At 57.5% G+C, this 20,214-nt stretch overlaps 1 protein-coding gene across 2 annotated transcripts; it reads right to left on the bottom strand.

Moving 5' to 3' along the window:
* Nucleotides 1-8,750: 8,750 nt before the first annotated feature.
* TMEM275 (transmembrane protein 275) lies at nucleotides 8,751-18,624 on the bottom strand. 2 transcript variants are annotated; one of them, XM_055137349.1, is made up of 3 exons: nucleotides 18,561-18,624; nucleotides 18,094-18,459; nucleotides 8,751-9,757 (listed from the first exon to the last, which is right to left on the bottom strand). In XM_055137349.1, the coding sequence occupies exon 3, from the start codon at nucleotides 9,687-9,689 to the stop codon at nucleotides 9,222-9,224; it is 468 nt and encodes a 155-aa protein (XP_054993324.1). In that variant the 5' UTR covers nucleotides 9,690-9,757; nucleotides 18,094-18,459; nucleotides 18,561-18,624; the 3' UTR covers nucleotides 8,751-9,221. The 2 variants fall into 2 exon arrangements, with proteins under 2 accessions (XP_054993324.1, XP_054993325.1); XM_055137350.1 differs by lacking the exon at nucleotides 18,094-18,459 and having other exon boundaries at nucleotides 18,561-18,607.
* Between the last annotated feature and the right edge of the window lie 1,590 nt (nucleotides 18,625-20,214).

Genomic DNA, 20,214 nt, shown 5'->3' with positions numbered 1-20,214 from the left:
GTCTCACCCCTTGATCCTGTCCACGTGTCCTTCTGTGGCTTCAGGACTCCCCAGAGGCCTCTCCCACCCATCTGCATGCCTCCCCTTTCTGCAGCTGCGGCTTCCCAAGCCCATCTCCCAGGGGCTGTGTCTGTGGGTGGTCATATTTCTCCAGGGATCCGTGTGGAGGAGCAGGGATCAGTGAGGGAGGAGCAAGGATCAGTGAGGGAGGAACAGGGATCAGTGAGGGAGGAACGGGGATCAGTGAGGGAGGACTAGGGACCAGTGAAGAAGGAGTGGGGATCAGTGAGGGAGGACAAGGGATCAGTGAGGGAGGAGCAGGGATCAGTGAGAAAGGTGTGGGGATCAGTCTGAGTCAGACTTTGTTAAGCCCAGCCCGTGGTTCAGAACTCGGCTTGGGGCTGAGCCAGTCCTGTGCTGGACAGTTTTGTTTCTCAGGTTAAGTCACTTGGAGTCAGCAGCTGGGCTTCTGGGGATTTGTTTTATGGTCTGTAAAATGGGGATCAATGTGGGTAGGAGCAGGGATCGGTGAGGAAGTTCCAGGCTGGTGGAAGGGAATGAGAGAGCAATGAAAGGGGGGATTCTATCCTGGGGCTCCAGCCTAGCCCCCCCACCCCCCACCCAAGGGCTGCCTGTGGCCTGTGTCTCCAGCTGTGGAGACTGTGACACTCAGCGGGTTCCCTTCCAAGAGGAGCCTGGAGATCTCACAAAGCCCTTTGAACAACAAAGGCCGCCAGAGCGCTATTTCCTCCTGGGGGCCAGCGCCCGCTCCTTTATCTTGGCAGGCAGGCTGGACGCCTGTTCTTGGAAAGAGCCCGTGTGGGCGGGTGTGTGCGGGCGTGAGCGTGAGCCGCGTGTGCGCACAAAGCCGCCCTTTGTTGCGGTCCCCACCTGAGCCGGCCCTTCCCGGCCCTCCCGCTCCTCAACACATACTTGTGTGAAGCAGACAGGAGGGAGGCGCCTGGTGTGGTTCCCCTTAAGATTCTCTCTGAGGGGCTGGAGCGATAGCACAGCGGGTAGTGCGTTTGCCTTGCACGCGGCTGACCGGGGTTCGATTCCCAGCATCCCATATGGTCCCCTGAGCACCACCAGGAGTAATTCCTGAGTGCAGAGCCAGGAGTCTGCCCTGTGCATCGCCGGGTGTGACCCAAAACGAAAAAAAAAATTTCTCTTGGAAACAGGAGCCCCGGAGCCGCAGGAAGACTCAGACAGGCCAGGTGGGGCTGGGGCCTGGGCCATGCAAATTCGGGTGCCTCTAGAACAGAGACACCTAAACTTATTACTTTACCCCCTTTTCAGACAAAAAGATCATTCAGGGGGCTGGAGTGATAGCACAGCGGGTAGGGCGTTTGCCTTGCACACGGCCGGCTGACCCGGGTTCAAATCCCAGCATCCTATATGGTCCCCTGAGCACCACCAGGGGTGATTCCTGAGTGCATGAGCCAGGAGTGACCCCTGTGCATTGCTGGGTGTGACCCAAAAAGCAAAAAAAAAAAAAAAAAAAAAAAAGATCACTCAGCTCCCCCTGGGAAATCTACCTGCCCTAAGTGAACAGACAGAACAGCCCCCGCTATTGTGTTGTCACCCATAGTGGTCTTCAGGCTCCAGCCTGACCAGACACGCAGACCTTCTGGGAGGCTGCAGCCTTGCCCCATTTGGCCTGCAGTTCTGGGGACCGGGAGCAAACGCCCAGTTTTCAGACTTGGAGTTGAGTCTCCTGGGCAGGACCAGGAGCAGCTGCGCTCCAGGCATTGCTCTGCAGCAGCCTCTCCCAGGCCCGGATCCCCAAGCCCACACCGTGCGCCAGAGGCTGGGGGTTCCTGGGCCTCAGGGCTCTGGACTCTGACTCTAGGGTCCCAGAATAGAAATCCATCGGGGCCTTGGGCCCCTTCCCACTGCCTGGGGGTCCCGAGCCCCAGTTCCCCCTGGCTCACCTTGCAGGTGAGGCAGCTGCTTCAGGCTTCGCCAAGGCATTCCTCCAAAGACAGGACTGAGGCCCACTGCCTCTTCACGGGTGCTGCCGGGCCGGCGGGGTGCATGTCAGCTCACACGGTTCCAACCATACTAGACCCAGGGAGCCTCCCTTCAGTCTGCCAAGACTCCTCTTGTCAGCTGGACCTGCAGGGACAGTGCGTGGCAGCATGAGACCCTGGGACCTGAGGCCCAGCTCTTCCGGGCCTCCTTTCCCACGGGAGCTGAGGCGCCTGCCCTCGAAGCCTTGGTGCCTCACGTCCCGCTCCTCCTGATCTTCACCCCCTTTTCCTCAGCCCTTCCTCGGGGATCTCCTGCCCCGCGGGGCAGACTCAGCTGTGGGTACAGACGTGTGGGCAGAGGAGCTGCACGGGCCCGGGAGAAGGGGTGATTGTGCCTCCTGGGATGGCACCGAGGAGGGGGTCTGCAGGGCTCGCCCCTTTCTGGCCTTCTCGGAACTGCAGCCAGCAGCAACCCACCCGTTCCTTCCCTCACTCACTCAGGCACAGGATGGCCCTGGCCTGGCCCAGGTTCAGTTCTGACCTGAGTCTGCTCAGAGCGTGGGGCCCCCAGGAGGCAGGCTGGAGGGACCATTGTCAGTTGGGTGCCTCCTAAACATCTTTTCAGGAGCTGGAGGGGAAAGGCCCTGAGGCCAGGAGAGCAGGTGGGGAACTAGCCCTGTTTGGGTGCTGATGGAAGGATGCAAAGACACAGGGAGAAGGCTCAGGGCCCAGCGTTGGGCTGGGGTCAGGGTTCAGCCGGGGAGGCAGGTGGAAGGAAGCACAGGATGAAGAGGAAGGCCAAGACCGCAGACAGCTCGGTGGTCAGTGGACAGCCCATGAGGGAGGAGGTGGGCCCGGGCCTGGAGGCAGGACTGAGGCCGGGAGGGGGAGAGGGGCGGGAGGGAGTGGGGTCTATTAAACTGATGACTCCAGGCCCTAATCCCTTACCAGGCCGAGGCGAGGATGGGGGTGGGGGAGCACCCCCCGCTGGGGTGTAATTTCACGCTGGAGGGCCTGATGGGGCGTCCCAGGGACTGATCCTTTCTGGATCAGAAAACCTACTTCCCTTTGTCACACGCAGGGCCATTAACACCTTAACCCTTTGTGCACTGTTCTAGGACTGCCCCGCCTGGTATCACTTCTCACCCCAGGGGATGGAGCCCAGAGCCCTTTGCCCCCAGTCCCATCTATTCCTGGGCCTTTGTGGGTCTGCAGGGAGGAAAAAGTTGTACCGCGGGTGGGGGTGGGGGTGGGGGTGGTCCCACGGTCCCATTCTGAAAGCCACCAGCCAGGCCTTGAGCAGTTTTCTCCCTCACACCTCCCAGCCCTCTGGGGCACCCTACAGAAGGGAGGGGCGCCCTGCCCTGCTGGCTCTCTGCCTACTCAGCTGGAGTCCAGGGGGGTCTAGGGTGATCACAGGCCGGAACTGGAGTTCACAGTGTCCCCGCATGGCAGGGAAGCTCAGGGTGCTGCCCACTGGCATAAGGGAGAAAGCCGGAACCTCCTCCACTGCTGACCGCCATGAGTGCTGGCCATCCCATTGGCCAGGTACCCTGAATTATCTCAGAGGATGGCCTCCAAGAAGGCCTCGGGGACATCCCTGACCAGACTGTCCACTGGCGACCACTGAGGCGCTGGCAAAGTCCTACAAACCTCCCTGCCCTGCCCCTTCAAAGGCCCCCAGGAAGTTATCTTACCGGGGGCGGCTCCCCTCCCAGACTAACTTTCCTGGGGCCCCTAGTTCTCCTCTGCCAAGCTCCCCTGGGATGAGGGGAGAGGGGCAGGGACCCAGCTGGGACTCCCCTAAGCTCTCTCGATCTCTAAAACCCCAGCCCCATTAAAAGAAAGCCCCTAAATGTTATTTACACTTCGGAGTCTTAAAAACCATTAACAAAAGCCACTTAATTCAATTATCTTCCCGGCTGGCTCGGTTCTCAGCACTGAGCTCCGGCCTCCCCTTGCCGCCCCCTCCCCCGGCACACCCCCACTGTCATTGTGTCGGGCTAATGAGGTAGACTGGAGCGAACCCTGTCCCCCCTGACAGGTTTATGAGAATTTAATAAAGCGTGGCCAGCACCAAATGAGTTGCCTCAGCCTCGGAGAGCTCATTGTCTTCGAGTCAGCGTTTTTGAGTCCGGCAGCCCCCTCCCCCGCCCGGGCTCCGCCTGGCTCCCCCACCCGGAGGCCTCCCAAGGTGAGGCCGGTGGGCCTGGCAAGAGGCCCAGGCTGGCCCAGGGCAAGGCAGCTGGCCCTACTCCGGGCAGGCAGGGCAGGACTGGCATTGGTCAGCCTGCTCCCCGCTGGAGAGGGGTGCCATGTGGTCCCTTGGGGACATGATCCTCTGATGCATGCACCACCACCACCCCAGAAATACACAGGGCTCTGGGGGCGGTTTCTGCCTCCCAACACCACTATGCTCCCGTTTCACAGGCCACAGCGCTGAGATTTGGCTGCTGGTGTCACTGTCACCCTGGGCCTGATCTTCCCCTTCTGCAGTGACCAGCCAAGGTTCAGGTGCTTCTCAAGGTGCCTGGGGTGTCAGAGGTGCAGGTGGGACAGGTGTCATCCTAGAGGCCTCCCCACGCTCAGGCAGAGGTTGGCACCCATAAGTTCCAGAGCCTTCCAAGGGGACCCCAGAGATCCCGCTTGAGCTTCCTCTTCAAGCCCTCCTGGAGCTCCTTTTTTTTTTTTTTTTTTTTTTTTTTGCTTTTTGGGTCACACCCAGTGATGCTCAGGGGTTACTCCTGGCTTTGCACTCAGGATTACTCCTGGCAGTGCTTGGGGCACCATATGGGATGCCGGGGATCGAACCCGGGTCGGCTGCGTGCAAGGCAAACGCCCTACCTGCTGTGCTATCGCTCCGGCCCCCTTCCTGGAGCTCTTTCCCAGTCCACTGAGGGGCAGTGTCTGGAAACTCCCTGGGCCTGCAAACACCCTCACCTCCTTCTCGCTCCCTCGAAAGTGGTTGTAGGAACCGGAGCACTAATACAGCAGCTAAGAGTCTTGCCTTCTATGCAGCTGACCCAGGCTTGGTCCCCCGAGCCCCACCAAGAATGATTCCTGAGCACAGAGCCAAGAGTAAGCCCGGAGTGTGGACCTCTAGCAAAAAAAAAAAAAAAAAGTTGTGCCAAATGTTACATCCTTTGGGGGCTGAGGCCTGGCTGACAAAGGAGCCTCATGTGGAAACTCCTACGTCAGTGGGGAGCAGGAGAGCAGTTCTTGGGAACCAAGGTGCATCTCATGATCAGGATGAAACTGGGTCTTGCCCAGGGTCAGGGCTCAGTGTTTGGATTGGGTTAAAGCACAGGGTGCTGCCAGATTCGGGGCTCTATGTCCGGGGTCAGACCCTGCTTGTGCTCAGAATCAGGTTCAGGACTCAGTCTGACCATTGCAAGGACTTGATGGATTTGTAAGAACAAGTTTCAGTCCATCTTTGGGTCTGACTTCAATCTTTTTTCCCCTCCCGCCTGCCGCCTGCCCTTCTTCCTGACTTCAATCTTTAATAAGACAATAAATACTATGGACTAGGCCGGAGACAGTGCCGTGGACTGAGCGCACTTTGCATGCTGGGTACCAGAGCACCGCCCCAGGAGCAATCCCTGAGCACAGAAATTAGAGTTGCCCCCTTCCTCCCCACCATCCCTGCTGGATGTGGCTCCCAAACCAAATCAAACTCTCTGGACTGAGCCAGAGTCAGTTTAAGAGCAGGGTCTAGATCTGGTGCACAGACCAGCATCACCCAGGAGCTCAGAGTGGGACTAGAGCCGAGTGCAAGCTACAATCACGGTTTGTGAGATCAGTGTGGGGCTCAATCTGAATTCTGCAGGGTCGACTCGGGATGTACCAGTGATCTCGATCAAGGCTGAGTCTATGATAAGCTGGAGGTGTCACCTAGTAAACGGAGGCGACTTAACCCCCTTCACTTGCACACCGAACTCTGAGCTGGCTCCTGCTCCTCAATCCCAGGAAGGCGCTGGGTGCCTGTTGTGTGTGCAGGGTGCCCTCTGGTGGCACTCTCCAGCAGTGCATCTCCTCGGGCACGGCCCATCTTCCTATCTACTTGTTCATCAATATGTGTCAATATTTGCCTGGTGCTCATCAATACCCACCCATCCTGCCAGTTCCAGGTTTCTTTTCTGCACTGATCCCCACTTACCCCCAAATAAGGAGAAAATAGAAAGTTTCCCGGGAACTCCCCCACGCATCAGATTTTTCTCCCTTACTGCAGGCCTCTGGTAAACTTCTGGTTACTAGGAACCCAACGTGAGTTCAGTCACACACACCTTCACTCCTTCAATTACTCAAAATATTTAACAAGCACCTGCCTCATGCCAGACTGAGTGTGGAACAGCGAGCAAGGTGCAAGTGCCAACCATTGGAGTTCACGTGCGGCTCGCTTCTCCCTGATCCCCAGCCTCGTGCACAGCCCCCAGCCCCCTACAAGGCGCCCACATCAGCAGAAACACTGCCAGTGGCTCCGGCCTTTCCACCTGGCTGCCTGGCTCCCCTGTGGTCACAGGTCAGACTGTCGAAGGTTCAGCGTCCTCAGCCTTTATCTCCCCTCTTATAGCTCATCGGAAGGTTTGGCTTAACCCCCACCCTAGCCACGGGCAGAACTCTCCCCTCTCTGGAACACAGGGCCGGGGCTCTGGCCACACTGGGCACAGCCTTTCCTTTGCCCAGCCCTGCCTTTGCCAGCACATGCCCAACTGCTCAGCACCATAGTCCCGAGTCCTCCCTTCCTCTGCTCCTGAACCCCAACATGCCTTCAGAAAGTGCATGGGGAGCCTGTCTGCCTTCCCGCCAGTGCCAGCTGCCAGCCTGTCTCACTGCCCTCACCTTCTCACCCACCCATTTTCCTTTGGCCCCGAGACACTCTATTTTGCACGCAGCAGCAGGCGGGGCGGGTGGCGCCGTCATCAATCAGATGGTGTCATTTCCCTGCTAAGCCCCTCCAGTCACTCCTCCTCGTGGAGAATAAAACCAGCAACCCTCCACCCCCCATCCCCCGGCTTTCTGGGCTTAGCAGAAGCTGAATGATGTGCCCCCTGCTTACCCACTCTCCACTCTCCTCTCCGTTCTTCTTTCCTGGCCGGACATCCAGGGGTCAAGTTCATTCCCACCTTGGGGTTATTTCTGGAGCCTGAAATCTTCTTGCTCTAGACTGCAGGGCGGCCCCCAGGCAGCTGAGTCCAGCCTGAGCACCACCTCATGACACCTCCACGTGCTCCCTCTGTGGCCTCTGTCCACTGACACCATCTGCACAGAACTGCTCCTGGCTTGTGGCCCCTGCATTCCTCCTCCATATGTAGTAGTGTTCAGGAATTATTTGTTGAAATAATTAGAAAAAAAAAAAAGGGAAAAAAGGCCCTATATGGCTGCCCCTGATTGTCCTGTATGGACAAATGTGTGGGTGAGCCCCTGACACTTATGCATTGCTTGGCCTGGGTCACCGACAGCTCCTCTGGGAGTGGGGCTCCCTGTACCCTGGCGAGCACCCCTACTTCCAGAAGATCAGGCTCTGGAGAGGGGAGGTTATCTCTCGGGACCCCTTTGCAGGGTCCCCACACTCGTGCCCAGTTCCTGCTCATGTTCCTCACGTCGGCACCCCATGCTGTCAGGATAGGTGTGGGTCCTCACCTCAGCAGCACCCCAGCGGGCTCCCAGAACCCCAGATCATCCCTCAGGGTCTGCCAGGGCCTAAGTGGAGCTGCTGGGGCCACATGGCTCCTCTCCATGCCCTGCAGTGCCCAGAAACACAGGTCCCTCTGGTCTGCCGGGGAAGGGTGGGACATGGGGGACGGTGCTCCCAGGTGGGCACAGCAGTGAAGCCAGTGTGGCCCCATTCCCATCCCACCCGCACACACCCTGGATCAGGGCCAAGGTCCCTTCTGCCAGGGTCCCAGAGCGGGATCTAAGTGTCGGAGGAAAGGGAGGCATGCTGATGGGTCAGTGCAGACCTTGGCCAGCAGGGGGAGAGGGGCTGGGCCTCACATTCCCCTGCTAAATCTAGGGGTATCTGCGAGGGTGGTCTGTCCTTCAGTCAGCTCCTCCTCAGCCAAGGCAGCAGGTAGGGTGTGAGGCTCAGACCAGTGACCCAGAGGAGGGGGCTGGGACCAGGCAATTGCCTTACACACACACACACACACACACACACACACACACACCCCCCAAACACATGCACACACACAAACATATGCATGTACACACATCAGTGCATATACATACATACACATGTACATACATACATTCATGCACACACATACACAAAGCATCCATGCACAGGCATACACGCACACGCAAGGGTACACTCACACCATGTGGGTCAGAGACGGGGTCTAGCCCTCTGTCTTCTCACAAGGCCACCCCCCAGTGCTCTTGCCCACCTGTTCAGGGCCCAGGCTGAGCCCAGACTCCACCAGGCTAAGAAAAAGAAAGGTTCAGGTTTCACATAGGCTTGGGGAGCCCCTTCCTCACTGGCCCCTGCCCCACACCCACACTGGGTAGGAAGGGAGATGATACCCCAGCGCCTGCCTCCCAGTCTTAGCCACAGGCACCCTCACTTGACAATCACAGGTCTCCAATTAGGACAAGCCTCTGAGTCAGAGGTGGAACAGCCCCCAGAATGGACGGTACTCAGGGAGCGTCCCCAGTCAGCTCTGACACACTTGCAGACACTTCACTCGAGGGCTTTATTGAGGAACACAGAGGGGTGAAAAGGGAGGACTACACCACAGACCTCCAGCGACGTCCCCCATGACCCCCCCTTCACCCCTTGGGGAACCCACCTGCGCTACAGAGGCCTGGGCTCCGCCTTACCGTCCATAACCCCGCCCCCCAATCCCAAGGTCACGACTGGGTGCAGACGGGCGGAGGGCAGAGGCTGGGCGGGGAGCGGGTGATCCTGCCTGGGTGCAGCGCCCTTTCTCCCTTTCTCCTCCCACGTTGGAGGCGCTGCTGTCCCTCCCGCAGCCCGACTCAGTCTCAGGACGAAGGTGGGGCGCAGCGTCTGCAGTTCCAGAGTCCAGCTTCATCCAGGTTTGGGGAGTGCAGTGAATGTAGGTCGGACTCTGCTCCCTGCTTTGGGGAGTCTGTGCCGCCGCACCTCATCCTCCTCCACCCCGCCCCATACTGCCGAAGGGGAACCAGTGAGGTCTCTGGGCCGAGCACCGCCCTCTGGGAACGGTTCTTGTTCTTTCTTTCCTCCGTCCCTTTGAGGTGGCAGCAGGCTGGGCGGCAGGCGGTGCTCTAGGGGGTGCGCGGCTCCCGGGGAAGGTCGCGCGGGGGGCCCGGGGCGCGCGGCGCGCAGGCGGCTGCGGGCGCCGGGACGTCCAGGGCGAAGGGGCCAGGGCTGGAGTGGCCCGACGAGGCGGCCGAGGCGGCGGGGCTGAGCGGCACGGCCGTGGTGTCCTGCGCCGTGCGCTCGCTGCTCTCCAGCTCCAGCGCCACCGGCCCCGCGCCCCGACGGGCGTGCGCCGCCGAGCCGCGGAGGCTACACGCGCAGCAGGCGGCGAAGAAGCCCAGCCCCAGCACCATCAGCGACGGCCCCACGACGAGCGACGCGTTGAGCCCGGGCAGCAGGGAGAAGAAGGTGCCCGCCAGCGTCACGTTCACGCCCGCCAGCAGCGCGCACAGGCCGCAGGCGCAGCACAGGGCCTGCGAGGGCAGGCGGCGCGCCCCGGCCGCGGGAAGCCCTCGCTTCTCCCGGGGCGTCATGGCCCAGCCTCCGCGGCCCCTCACCCCGCTTCCTCCTGTCCCATGTCAGGGCGCTGATGACCGGCGTCCTGTGGGCACAGAGAGGGAAAGGGGTGAGCGCGGCCCCGCGGCCCCCAGCGCCATCACATCACCAGGGTCCTGCCCGCCGTGGTCTTGACCAGCTCACCTGTACCGAACCCCTCTACCCCTGTTCCCACCCAGACCCTGGGGTCTCTGATGGCTGATCTTGCCGCGTCCTTCGCAGCCTGCTCTGGGCCTGCAGCTCTCTCCTCCAGGAAGCCTTCTTGGGCTTGTAAAATGGAGGGGACGACTGCAATATATGCAGCAGTCCGAGTGTTTGAGATGATCCTTGTCGCTATCAGTGGCCCATTCAGAGGGCAGGGGTGGTGTGGGATTTAGAGAGTTTCCTGCCCCCCAAGTGGGAGACTTGCCTGGTCTCTGGTTCTGTCCCTCCCTGTCCAGAGGAAGCAACAAGCTCCACTGGAAGAATTAGTGCTTTGCCATGACCCGGGACCAGGACCTAACTGCCCAGCTGGGGCCTAGGTGCCCACTTCGGGCTCCAGCATCCTAGTGCCCACAGCTTTCCTGAACATCAGATGAGGCCTTGGAGATGGCGCACACAGGAGAAGAAGGGTCCATGGTTTCACATGAATCTGAGGGGAGACAGGCCCTTTTGGGACTGGACTGAGGGACCCTAGGCCCTTGGGTCTTTTCTAGACTGGATATCCTATTAAATTCCACTCCTACCACATCCCACCCTGAGGTGTCTGCTGTTTTTTATTTCCCTTCCTTCAAACCTTCCTTCTCTCCCCTCCCCTCCTCTTCCCTTCTTCTCTTCTCCTTTCCCCTTGCCTCCCCTTCCCTTCATGTCTCTTCCCGTCCTTTCCTTCCACTGCAAACAGAGTGCAGTGGGTAAGGCACTTGCCTTGCACACACAACTGACACAGGTTTGATCCCCGGCATATCAATCAATCATATAGTCTCTCTTGCCCTCCCAGGGGTGATGCCTGAGTGCAGAGTCAGGAATAAGTCCTGAGCACCACTGGGTGTGACCCCCCCAAAAAAAGAAAAAAAAAAGAAAAAAAAAACCCTTCCTTTCTTCTTTTTCTTTTCTGGAACACAGAGTGGTGCTCAGGCTACTCTCAGCTCGGTGTGCTGTGATCAGTCCCAGCAGTACCTGGGGACCATGTGGTGGCAGTGATCAAACTCAGGCCTCCCACACGCAAAGTCTGTGCTTCAGAACATTCAACTATCTCCCCGACTCCAAGTTATTTGCTTTCTGTTGAATGCTGGACATCAAGCCCAAATTTCATGCAAGGCATGAACTCTACCTTTAAGCCACATCCTGGATCCCAAGCTCTCGCTTTTTTGGAGGGGAGCCACATTCAGCAGTGCTCAGGGACTACTCCTTGCTCTGTGCTCATGAGTGGTCCCTGGTGGTGCTCAGGGGATCATGAGTGGCCAAGCTGGGGTCTCCTGAGTGCAAGACTCCCTCCTTCCTCCACTCTGTCCTTCCTATATGCTCTCCACGGCCAAGGCGCTCATCTATTCCCCTTTGTAGTGAACACGCCCTGTGTCTTTGGGTTTTGGCAGGTTTGCCATGATGTGCTCCGGTCGTCTCTAGGCTGGTTTCAGAAAACCTCCAGCCACTGTCTTTTCCCTCATTCTCTCTCTGCTCTCCTTCTGGGACCCTCCACCCCGATTCTGCCTCCCCAGCCACTGCCCATAAATTTCACCATGGGCCTGGCTGCCCATTCCTTATACTCAAACCTTCCTTACTCTGTATTCCCTGACCTTTTCTCTCTTTTTCACTGCCAGGGTATTTTTCTACTGATTAGTCTTCTGTTTCACCAAATGTTTCTTCACTTCTATATTCTCTGACATAAATAAATATCTCTATTTCTCCAATTTTTTTGGGGGGAGGCAATACCTGGTGATGCTGATGCTCATGTGTTACTCCTGGCTCTGTACTCAGAAATCAATCCTGGCAGTGCTCAGGAAACCACATGGGATGCTGGGGATTGAACCCAGGTAGACTGCGTGCAAGGCAAGTGCTGTATCCATTGTACTATAGCCCCAGTCCCTCTATTCCTTCCTTCCTTCCTTCCTTCCTTCCTTCCTTCCTTCCTTCCTTCCTTCCTTCCTTCCTTCCTTCCTTCCTTCCTTCCTTTCTTTCTTTCTTTCTTTCTTTCTTTCTTTCTTTCTTTCTTTCTTTCTTTCTTTCTTTCCTTCTTTCTTTCTTTTCTTCTTTGTAGATTCTAGTTTCCTATTGAATGACTCATCGTCTTGGACTTTGTAAACGCTTAAAGTCCGTGTCTGAACATAACAGCGTCTGGGGCTCTTGCTTCTATGGCCTGTTTTATTGCTCATGGTTTGGGGTCACTTAGTTTTATCTTCTGAAAAGCCAGATACAATTTTACTTAATGCCTCACATGCTTGTGAGATACTGTAGCCATGGCAGGGGGCTCTGGCCAATGTTTTCTGCCTTGCAGGGGAAGCACTTTAGCCTCTGAGACAGCTGAGGCAGGCCCAAGTCTCATGAATTTGAGCTGGGACTGGCCTGCGGGAGCCGTCCTAACTCCCATGGATGTGCCGAATCCCAAGACCCCTCATCCCATGGTTCTCTGGGCTTCCCAACTAAGAGCTGGAGAAAGAAGAGTTTTCCCCTCTTTGTTTTTTTTTTCTTTTTGGGTCACACCTGGCGATGCACAGGAGTTACTCCTGGCTCTGCACTCAGGAATTACCCCTGGCCGTGCTCAGGCGACCATATGGGATGCTGGGATTTGAACCCGGGTTGGCCGCATGCAAGGCAAACGCCCTACCCGCTGTGCTATCTCTCCAGCCCCATTTTTTTTTTTTTTTTTGCTTTTTGGGTCACACCTGGCGATGCACAGGGGTTACTCCTGGCTCTGCACTCAGGAATTACTCCTGGCGGTGCTCAGGGGGCCATATGATATGCTGGGAATTGAACCCGGGTCGGCTGCGTGCAAGGCAAACACCCTACCCGCTGTGCTATTGCTCCAGCAGAGTTTTCCCCTCTTTGAAGCCCTAAATTCCTATATCAGTTTCTGCCCCCTGCCAGCTGGAAAATGCTGGAAGGGGAAAAATGAAAGCAAGCATTACTTCTCTCATCCTTACTGCCTTGGTACACCCTATGCCTTTAAATACATTTGCTAATTTTTTGGAGGGGAGAAGTGCCAGAGATTGAACTCAGGACCTCACACTTGCAAGACAAGTGTTCTATGAGCTCCATTCCCCACTCCCCTGAAATATTTATCCAGTTTTTTTTTTTTTTGCTATCCATAGTGAGTGAATCAATCTAATACAAGTTAGTCTGTTTCAGCCAGAAACAAGTTTAGATGAGAATTTGAAATGAGCACTTTGCTCACTAGATTAATCTGCACTGTACTGAGCATTTTGCAATAATATATAATTGAATTTTCAAGAGATTAAATGCTACTGTTATATCCCCATTTGTCAGATGAAAATACCAAGGCACATGAGCTGGTGAGATACAGCTCAGTGGGCTGAGCATGCGCCTTGTATGCAGCAGGCCTAGATTTAGTCCCTACCACATGGTCCTCCCACCCCTAACAGTTCTGGGGGCTACCCCAAACAAGGAGCTGGCGGTAGCCTCTGGAGCACTGCTGGGTCAGGCAAAAAAAAAAAAAAGAAAGAGCAAGAGCGAGAGCGAGCGAGAGAGAATACTGAGATACCAAAAGAAATATTAAAATTCAAGACCACTGGGTACAGTGGTGGAACCATAATTTGAAGCCCAGTGTCCTGCTCGGCCTGGCCCAGTGCCTGGTGAAGGACAGAACACAGACACCACCTCCCTCCCCCCACTCCCATGCAGGCTTATGATTGCTGATAATTGGCCTCTGAATGGCTCTATGGCCAAGGGTGTGTTTGCATCTTTCAGAACTCCCCTGAGAGGCCAGCTCACCTCTCAAACTGCAGCAGATCCCTCCCCAGGGACTGAGTGGTCCTTCCCAGGGCAGGCTGCCAGTGGGAGCTGCCCATCCACTGCTGCCAGGCTGAGCTGCTGGAAGGACTAGGAACCACCCTGCAGAGAAAGGGCGACAGTTCCTATCTACGTTCCTTAGGATCTGTCTGTCACTCAGTGGCCCTGTTCAGCTGGTGGACTTCGGGTCTCTAACTGGGGCTGTGGCAGTAGCAGGCCCTGGTGTATGGTAGGTGCCGCGGCAGGCCTGTTAGGGGGTGTCACCGGTGCTGTCCAGACATCTTTCCAGTTCTCTCCACTTTCTGAACACCACCATTTCCTGGCCAATCTGTCACTGGGGTCTAGTAAGGAATTGTGGGATGTTGTGTTCTGGGCTGGGGGAATTTGATTTTGGTAGCAGGACCCTCCCCCACCCCCATCTTCAAGTTGATGCGATTGTCACCCCAAGTGTTTGAAGCTCTTTCTATTTCATGCTAAAGCCAGGCCTGACTCCGCTGCCTGAGCAGGAGGGAAGGGGAGATCTCTTAACTGGAGTTTTAGGACCTCTTCAGTGGTACCCCAAGCTTCAGAGGCTGTGGGATGACCTGGTCCAATCCCCCACATGGAGGACACGGAGGAAACTGAGCTTGTGTGGGGACAATTCATGAAGCGAGTCTGGCCAAGCGGGCCCAGAACCAGGCCTTCCCTGCTGCTGCCAGGCTCTGCTCACAGCTGCCCAGATGCGCAGGACCGTGGCTAAACAGTGTCCTTTCCTCCTGCCTCTGGCCGGGGCGGGCTCTGGATTCTATCTGGGAGTCTGGCCAGAAGCATCTGAGCATTGGGCCTCCGAGGACCAGGACTCCCGGTTTGGGCTAGTTGGGCAATTTGGGAGGCGACAGGCCCTCTCTGGGTCTCCCAAGCCTCCTGGGTGGCTGGGATGAGGAATGAGGGGAAGGTTTATGCAGGTTATTGTCTTAGGATTGCCCACCTGTGGCCCCAACCTCAATCCCTGTGGTGACAAATGAGGAAATGGGAACCTGCTCCAAAGTCATCATCAATACATTAGGGGATGGGATGTGAGGGCGATATCTGTCACCCCATTGATCTCCAGGGTTGATTCAGCTCATCTGGCTGGCTAGGCGGCTGTCCCCTTCCTCCCTCACTGCTCCATGTGTGTCCCCCCCGCAGCCACGTGCTCAGTTGGAGAGGACGGCCTTCCCGGAATAGACGGACCCGGTCTTCAGGTAGCTGCGCTCCCCTGCTGGAACCTCCAAACCAGCTCTCAAGAAATTAAGGGGTCTTGGGACTGGAGTGATAGCACAGCGGGTAGGGCGTTTGCCTTGCATGTGGCCGACCCAGGTTCGATTCCCAGCATCCCATATGGTCCCCTGAGCAGGAGTAATTCCTGAGTGCAAAGCCAGGAGGAATCCCTGTGCATCGCCAGGTGTGACCCCAAAACCAAAATAAATAAATAAAAAATTAAGGAGTCTTGTAACAGGGGCTTATTTTTTCTGTTCTATTTTTGGTTGTTTATTTGGGGCCACGCCCAAGTGTGCTCAGTCCTCTGTGCTCAGAAATCACTCGTGCCGGGGCTTGGGGGATCAGTGGGCATCAAACCTGGGTTGGGCCCATGCAAGCCAAGCGCCCTGCCATCTGTCCTATAACTCTGGCCTGAGAGTGACACGGCTGCTCTTGGCTCTGGAAGAGGATCAAGTCATTTTCCCAAGACATCACTGGGCAGGGCTCCTGATTGTGGCGGTGCGGGGACCCCACTGCACCCAGACCTCCCACTCAGCACCTCCCCTTCATCATGGGCTTTTCTAGAGCCCTGTGTGCTGCCCCCTAAACCCAGTCACAGTGAGGAAACTGAGGCTCAGAAGGTGAAGGTACTTTCCCAGGTATTCTCAGCTGTGAGGGTCACGAAAGTTCCGGTCTGTCAGACCCAAGAGCCCATGTTGCTTCAGCTACAACTTCATCTCCACTTCCCGGAAAGGGCGTAGGTGTCTGGTTATTTGTCATGAGTGTGTCCTGACTACTCCTGTCCCAGTCAGCCAGGCCTTGCTAGGGGCTCAGAGGCGAGTGCTCCGGAGGCGGCAACACCCTCTGAAGCCCCTTCAGACTGCCTGGCATGTTTGTGCTACACCCAAGCAGCTGTTGGGTGGTTCCTGCCCCCAGGCCCAAGAGTCTGAGGCTTCCCAGCAGACGCCAGATCCATGAGCCTCCTGAACATTTCGTTCCCCTTCAGTCCCTGAGTCCAGGTCAGTTGCCTCTCCTGCTCCTCACCTGCCTGCAGGGCTCCATCCCCTCCCCGCTCCGTTATACCCCCCTTCTCAGGGAACCACCCACATCACTATTACTCACAGCCCACTTGGCTTGTTTGCTGCCCTGGAAGTTCCAGGCTCTGCCAACTAAATATCTCCCCCAGGGCCCTAAGAGCCTCTCTCTTTCTCTCTCTTCTCTCTCTCTCTCTCTCTCTCTCTCTCACACACACACACACACACATATATACACCCCAAAATACATAGACACACAGGTATACACACATAGGCACACACAGACACACAGACATAGACATGCACACACAAACAGACATAGATACATACACACAGACACATATACAGACATAGACACACTGAGATACATAGACACAGATATACACAGACACATACTGGCAAACACACACATAGATGTACACATAGAGACACACAGAGGCACACAGACATATACACAGAGACTCACAGATACACACAACAGACACACAGACACACAGGGTCCCTGCACTGGAGACAAGGTGAGAATGAAATCTGACAATGTGACTTCTCTACGCCAGTGCCCACTTCTCCCGAGTGCAGGTGCACACACAGCACCGTGTCCATTCCGCGATCCCATGGCATCCACAGAGCCACCAACACAGACTCATGATACAGACAGACAGACAGACAGACAGATAGACAGGCGGGACATTTTTGAGACATCTCCCTGCCAGGGAGTGTGGACTGGGTAGGGGTGCTTTCGGGTGAGGAGGGCAGGATTCTCTGGGAGACCTGCTAGTAAGTGGAGGGGGCTGAGGGGGCCCTAGATGGGTTTTGTGTCCCCTCCCCCCACCTCAGTAGACCAGCACTGACTGTTCCCTTCTCAGACTGGGTTTCACTCTTGGTAAAGCAGAGTTTGGTCTAGAAATGATCTCCATGGACCTGTGAAAGCTGGCTTGCTGTACCCCCAACTTGGCTGTTCAGGCTTATGCCAGCCTCACGCTTGCCTGTAGGGGTGCAGGGTGGGGATGGACTGGCTGGAGCAGAGCCCCCTCCCTGCCTGTCCTTGGGGCTTCAGCATTCATGGTGCCACCATCCCCATGCCCTCCTAGCTGGCTCAACTCCTATGCCCTGCCCCTCCCCCCACAGCTCCCCTCTGCCCACCCAGGCAAGGACCCCCTAAAATTTCCTCCTGAGAAATCGCACTGTCCACTCTGATCTGTGACTTCCACGCTAGAAACTCTCGAAGAGTAAGTCCTAGAGCCCGGTGCTGTGCCAAGCCCTATTGTTTGGAAGGTGGGGGCTGGGGCTACACCTGGCAATGCTCAGGGCTTACTTCAGGCAGTGCTGGGGGTCCATATGCTGGGGGTCTAACCCAGGTCTGCCACATGGAAGGCCAGTGCCTGATCCCTGTCCTCCCCCTCAGAACTCCACAGGCAGATGATCAGGGGCGAGGACATGGGCTCAGGGAGCTTGACGGGCGACACTTGGACAGAGCAGATGCAAGAGGAGGTGGAGGCCTCCGCTGCGGTCCCTCGGGAACGAGACCTATGCATCCTGGGACTTGCTCGCATTCTTCAGAGAGCAGAAAACTGTCCCCCAGTCCCGCGCCCCTATTTCAGTCTTCCCTTGCACTTTGCCCCGTGTGCCAACTGTGGCTTTGCCTTCTGCTGCAGCTGCCCAGCCTGGGCCCTGCGCCTCCTGGGAACTAAGTCTCCCCGAGCAAACCTCCTGCCGGCTCCCAGTGGTCCCCCAACCTACTCAGGGCTCACTGGGCCTTTTGGCTGCCCTTGGGGGCACTACAGCCCCACACCAGAAAATCAGACCTTCCCTTAACCCTGCCCTGCCTGCCTCCCTCCAGCTCTCCCCCTTCGTGCAAGTCCAGTCTACACTTCCGCTTCACCTTCAACGCACTTCAACCTGGCTTCTGTCCACTCGCATCTGACTCTGATTGCCCCTAGCCCCTCTCCCTGCTGCTGACTGGGTGAGTGCCCTGAGGTCCTCACTGACCAGACCCCTCCTTATATCCCTGTCCATCTCCTCCCTTCGAGGTCCACGCGCCGCCCCCCCACCCTGGACTCAGCTCTGCCATCTTCCCTCCAAGCTCTCTGGGGCTCACTGCCAACCCCCTTCCCCCTCCGGCTGCACCCCACCCAGCTGGGCTCCCCAGTGGGACCCTCTTGCTTTTGCTACCTATAGCTGAACTTACCTGATTTCACTGCACCTTCGCCTGCTAGGGCCAGTCCAATTAGTGTGGTGGGTCTCGCCGCCTCCAAGAAGCCTTCTGTAAGGCCTCCAGTCAGCTCTGTGACTCCTGTGTTCAGACCTGATGCCCCACTGGTGTTCCTTGAAGACCAGGATAGCTCAGGGGAACCCGGGTCTCCAGTCTTCTTCACCTCACTTGGCTCTGGGGTCCCAAGTGGCAGGGAGCTGGGTCCAGGGGACAGGAGGGAGAGCTGGACCCGGGCGCTGTGCCTCCTCTTCTCTCCCCTCCACCCGTGCAGAGCCACAGGTCCTGACCCGTTGTCTGCTCTGCAGGGCGCTCAGGCTGGGGTGAAGCGGCATCTCCTTATTCCTAATGCACAGGGAGCTCCGGTTCCTGAACGCTCTCCCCTCCTCATCCTCCCTCCACCCCTGAGCTGGTGCAGCCCACGCCCCTGCCGGCCCCTCACTCACCGCGGGCTCTCGGGCTCCCTCGGCCTCTGGCTCTGCTTCAATCCCAGGAGCTGCTCTTCTCTCCCCTGCGCCCCCCCACCGCGCCCACTCCCCTTCCTCCTGCCTCTCGCTCCGCGTTTCCAGCTCAGCGTAGCGAACCCCCCTCCCGCCCACTGGTCGCGGTGTAGACCGACTCTCAGGAGACCAGGAAGGAAGCTTTGCTGTTCACTGCGTGAGGGGCGGACCCCACCTTCGCTGGAAGGGTCCCGAGGGAGGGCCAGTAGCTCTCGGCGCCCCCCTTCGCCCGGGAGCAGCGGCACTCAGGAGGGGGTGTGGTCACCGGCCTCCAGGGACGCTGGTGGGGGAGGGGTGCCACTCCCTCTCCTGCTGGGTCTAGCTGTGGAAGCAAACCTCTGGGGGACGACTCTCAGAGCCTGGGGAGCTCCCTCACCCCCTTCATGCAGTGGCTCCCCCCTCAGTCTCCACTCTCCAGATCCATGTGGGGGGGCGGGGCGCTCACACCCCTCCTGCAGGTTGGGACCCTGAGGCTCCGGTCCCACTGCCCCTGATGAGTTCCTAGCAGTGGGGTTGGGTGTGCGCTGCCTGGAAGAGGGTCTGACCAGGGCTGGGGCACAGAACCCGCTTCAGGTTAGAGCAGACTGACTGGTCCAGCGCCTGTCACAGGGGGGCCTGCTGCCAGCAGAGGGGAGATGGCGCCTCCCCGACCTGGCCCGCCCCTGCCTGCTGAGGCTGAGCCCTTGATCCCAAAGCACAGGTGGAAAGGCAGGTGTCTCTGCAGGGGTGACTGGGGGTCTAGTGTGGGGTGTCTGGTGCTGTGTCTGCACTGGGATCACCTGGACAGGGGCAAGAGGTACCTTGAAAGCACAGAGCCTGGGAGAGAGAGAAAGCTGCTTTTTCTGAGAATGCCCACCAGTGTCAAGGGCGCTTGGGCCTACACCTCATTCATTCTTCCCCAGTGACCCCAGCCATCTGCCTCTGGGGGATTCATTCCTTAACTTACTCCTCTCTAGCCTGCAGCCCTCCTGCCACAGACCCTGCTCCACATGACATCCTGGGGGCCCCCCGCACCCCCCTCAGACTCCATGCTCTCTACCCAGCTCCCCCGCTGGGCACCTGCCATGGGGTGGGGAGGTGGCATGAGGAAGATTTCCTGACTGCAGATGGAGCCCTGGGCAGGGGCATGGTTGGGGTCAGAGTTGGAGGCCCCAGGGCGGGGAGCTAGGAGGGTGGAAGGAGGTGGGGTGCCGATACCTTGCAGGAAATCTCCACAATTTTGGGTGTAACTGAATCCCGTGGGGCTCCTGGGAGTTCTGTGTCCATGGAGCTCAGCTCCAGGAGCGATCCCTGGGGTCTGGTTGGGGAAAGAGGCCTGGGTCCTTTCCTATGGGCCCTCAGTTCCCCCCTCCACAACTGTGTGGTCTCCCCGACTTCCGGTCGGTATTCCAATACCCATGGGTACCCTCTGTGGGCTCTGGCCCTTACCCAAACTTTTCTTTTTTTCCCCCTTTGGGCTTTGGGCCATACCTGGTGGTACTCAGAGCTTAAAACCTGGCTCTACATTCAGGGATTATTCCTGGTGGGCTCAGCGGACCATATGGGATGTCAGAGATTGAACCTGGGTCTGCCACGTGCAAGGCAAGCGCCTTACCCACTG

Source organism: Sorex araneus, chromosome 5 (genome assembly GCF_027595985.1).
Source record: "Sorex araneus isolate mSorAra2 chromosome 5, mSorAra2.pri, whole genome shotgun sequence".
Classification (NCBI taxonomy): domain Eukaryota; kingdom Metazoa; phylum Chordata; class Mammalia; order Eulipotyphla; family Soricidae; genus Sorex; species Sorex araneus.
This window is presented reverse-complemented; position numbering and strand designations above follow the sequence as displayed.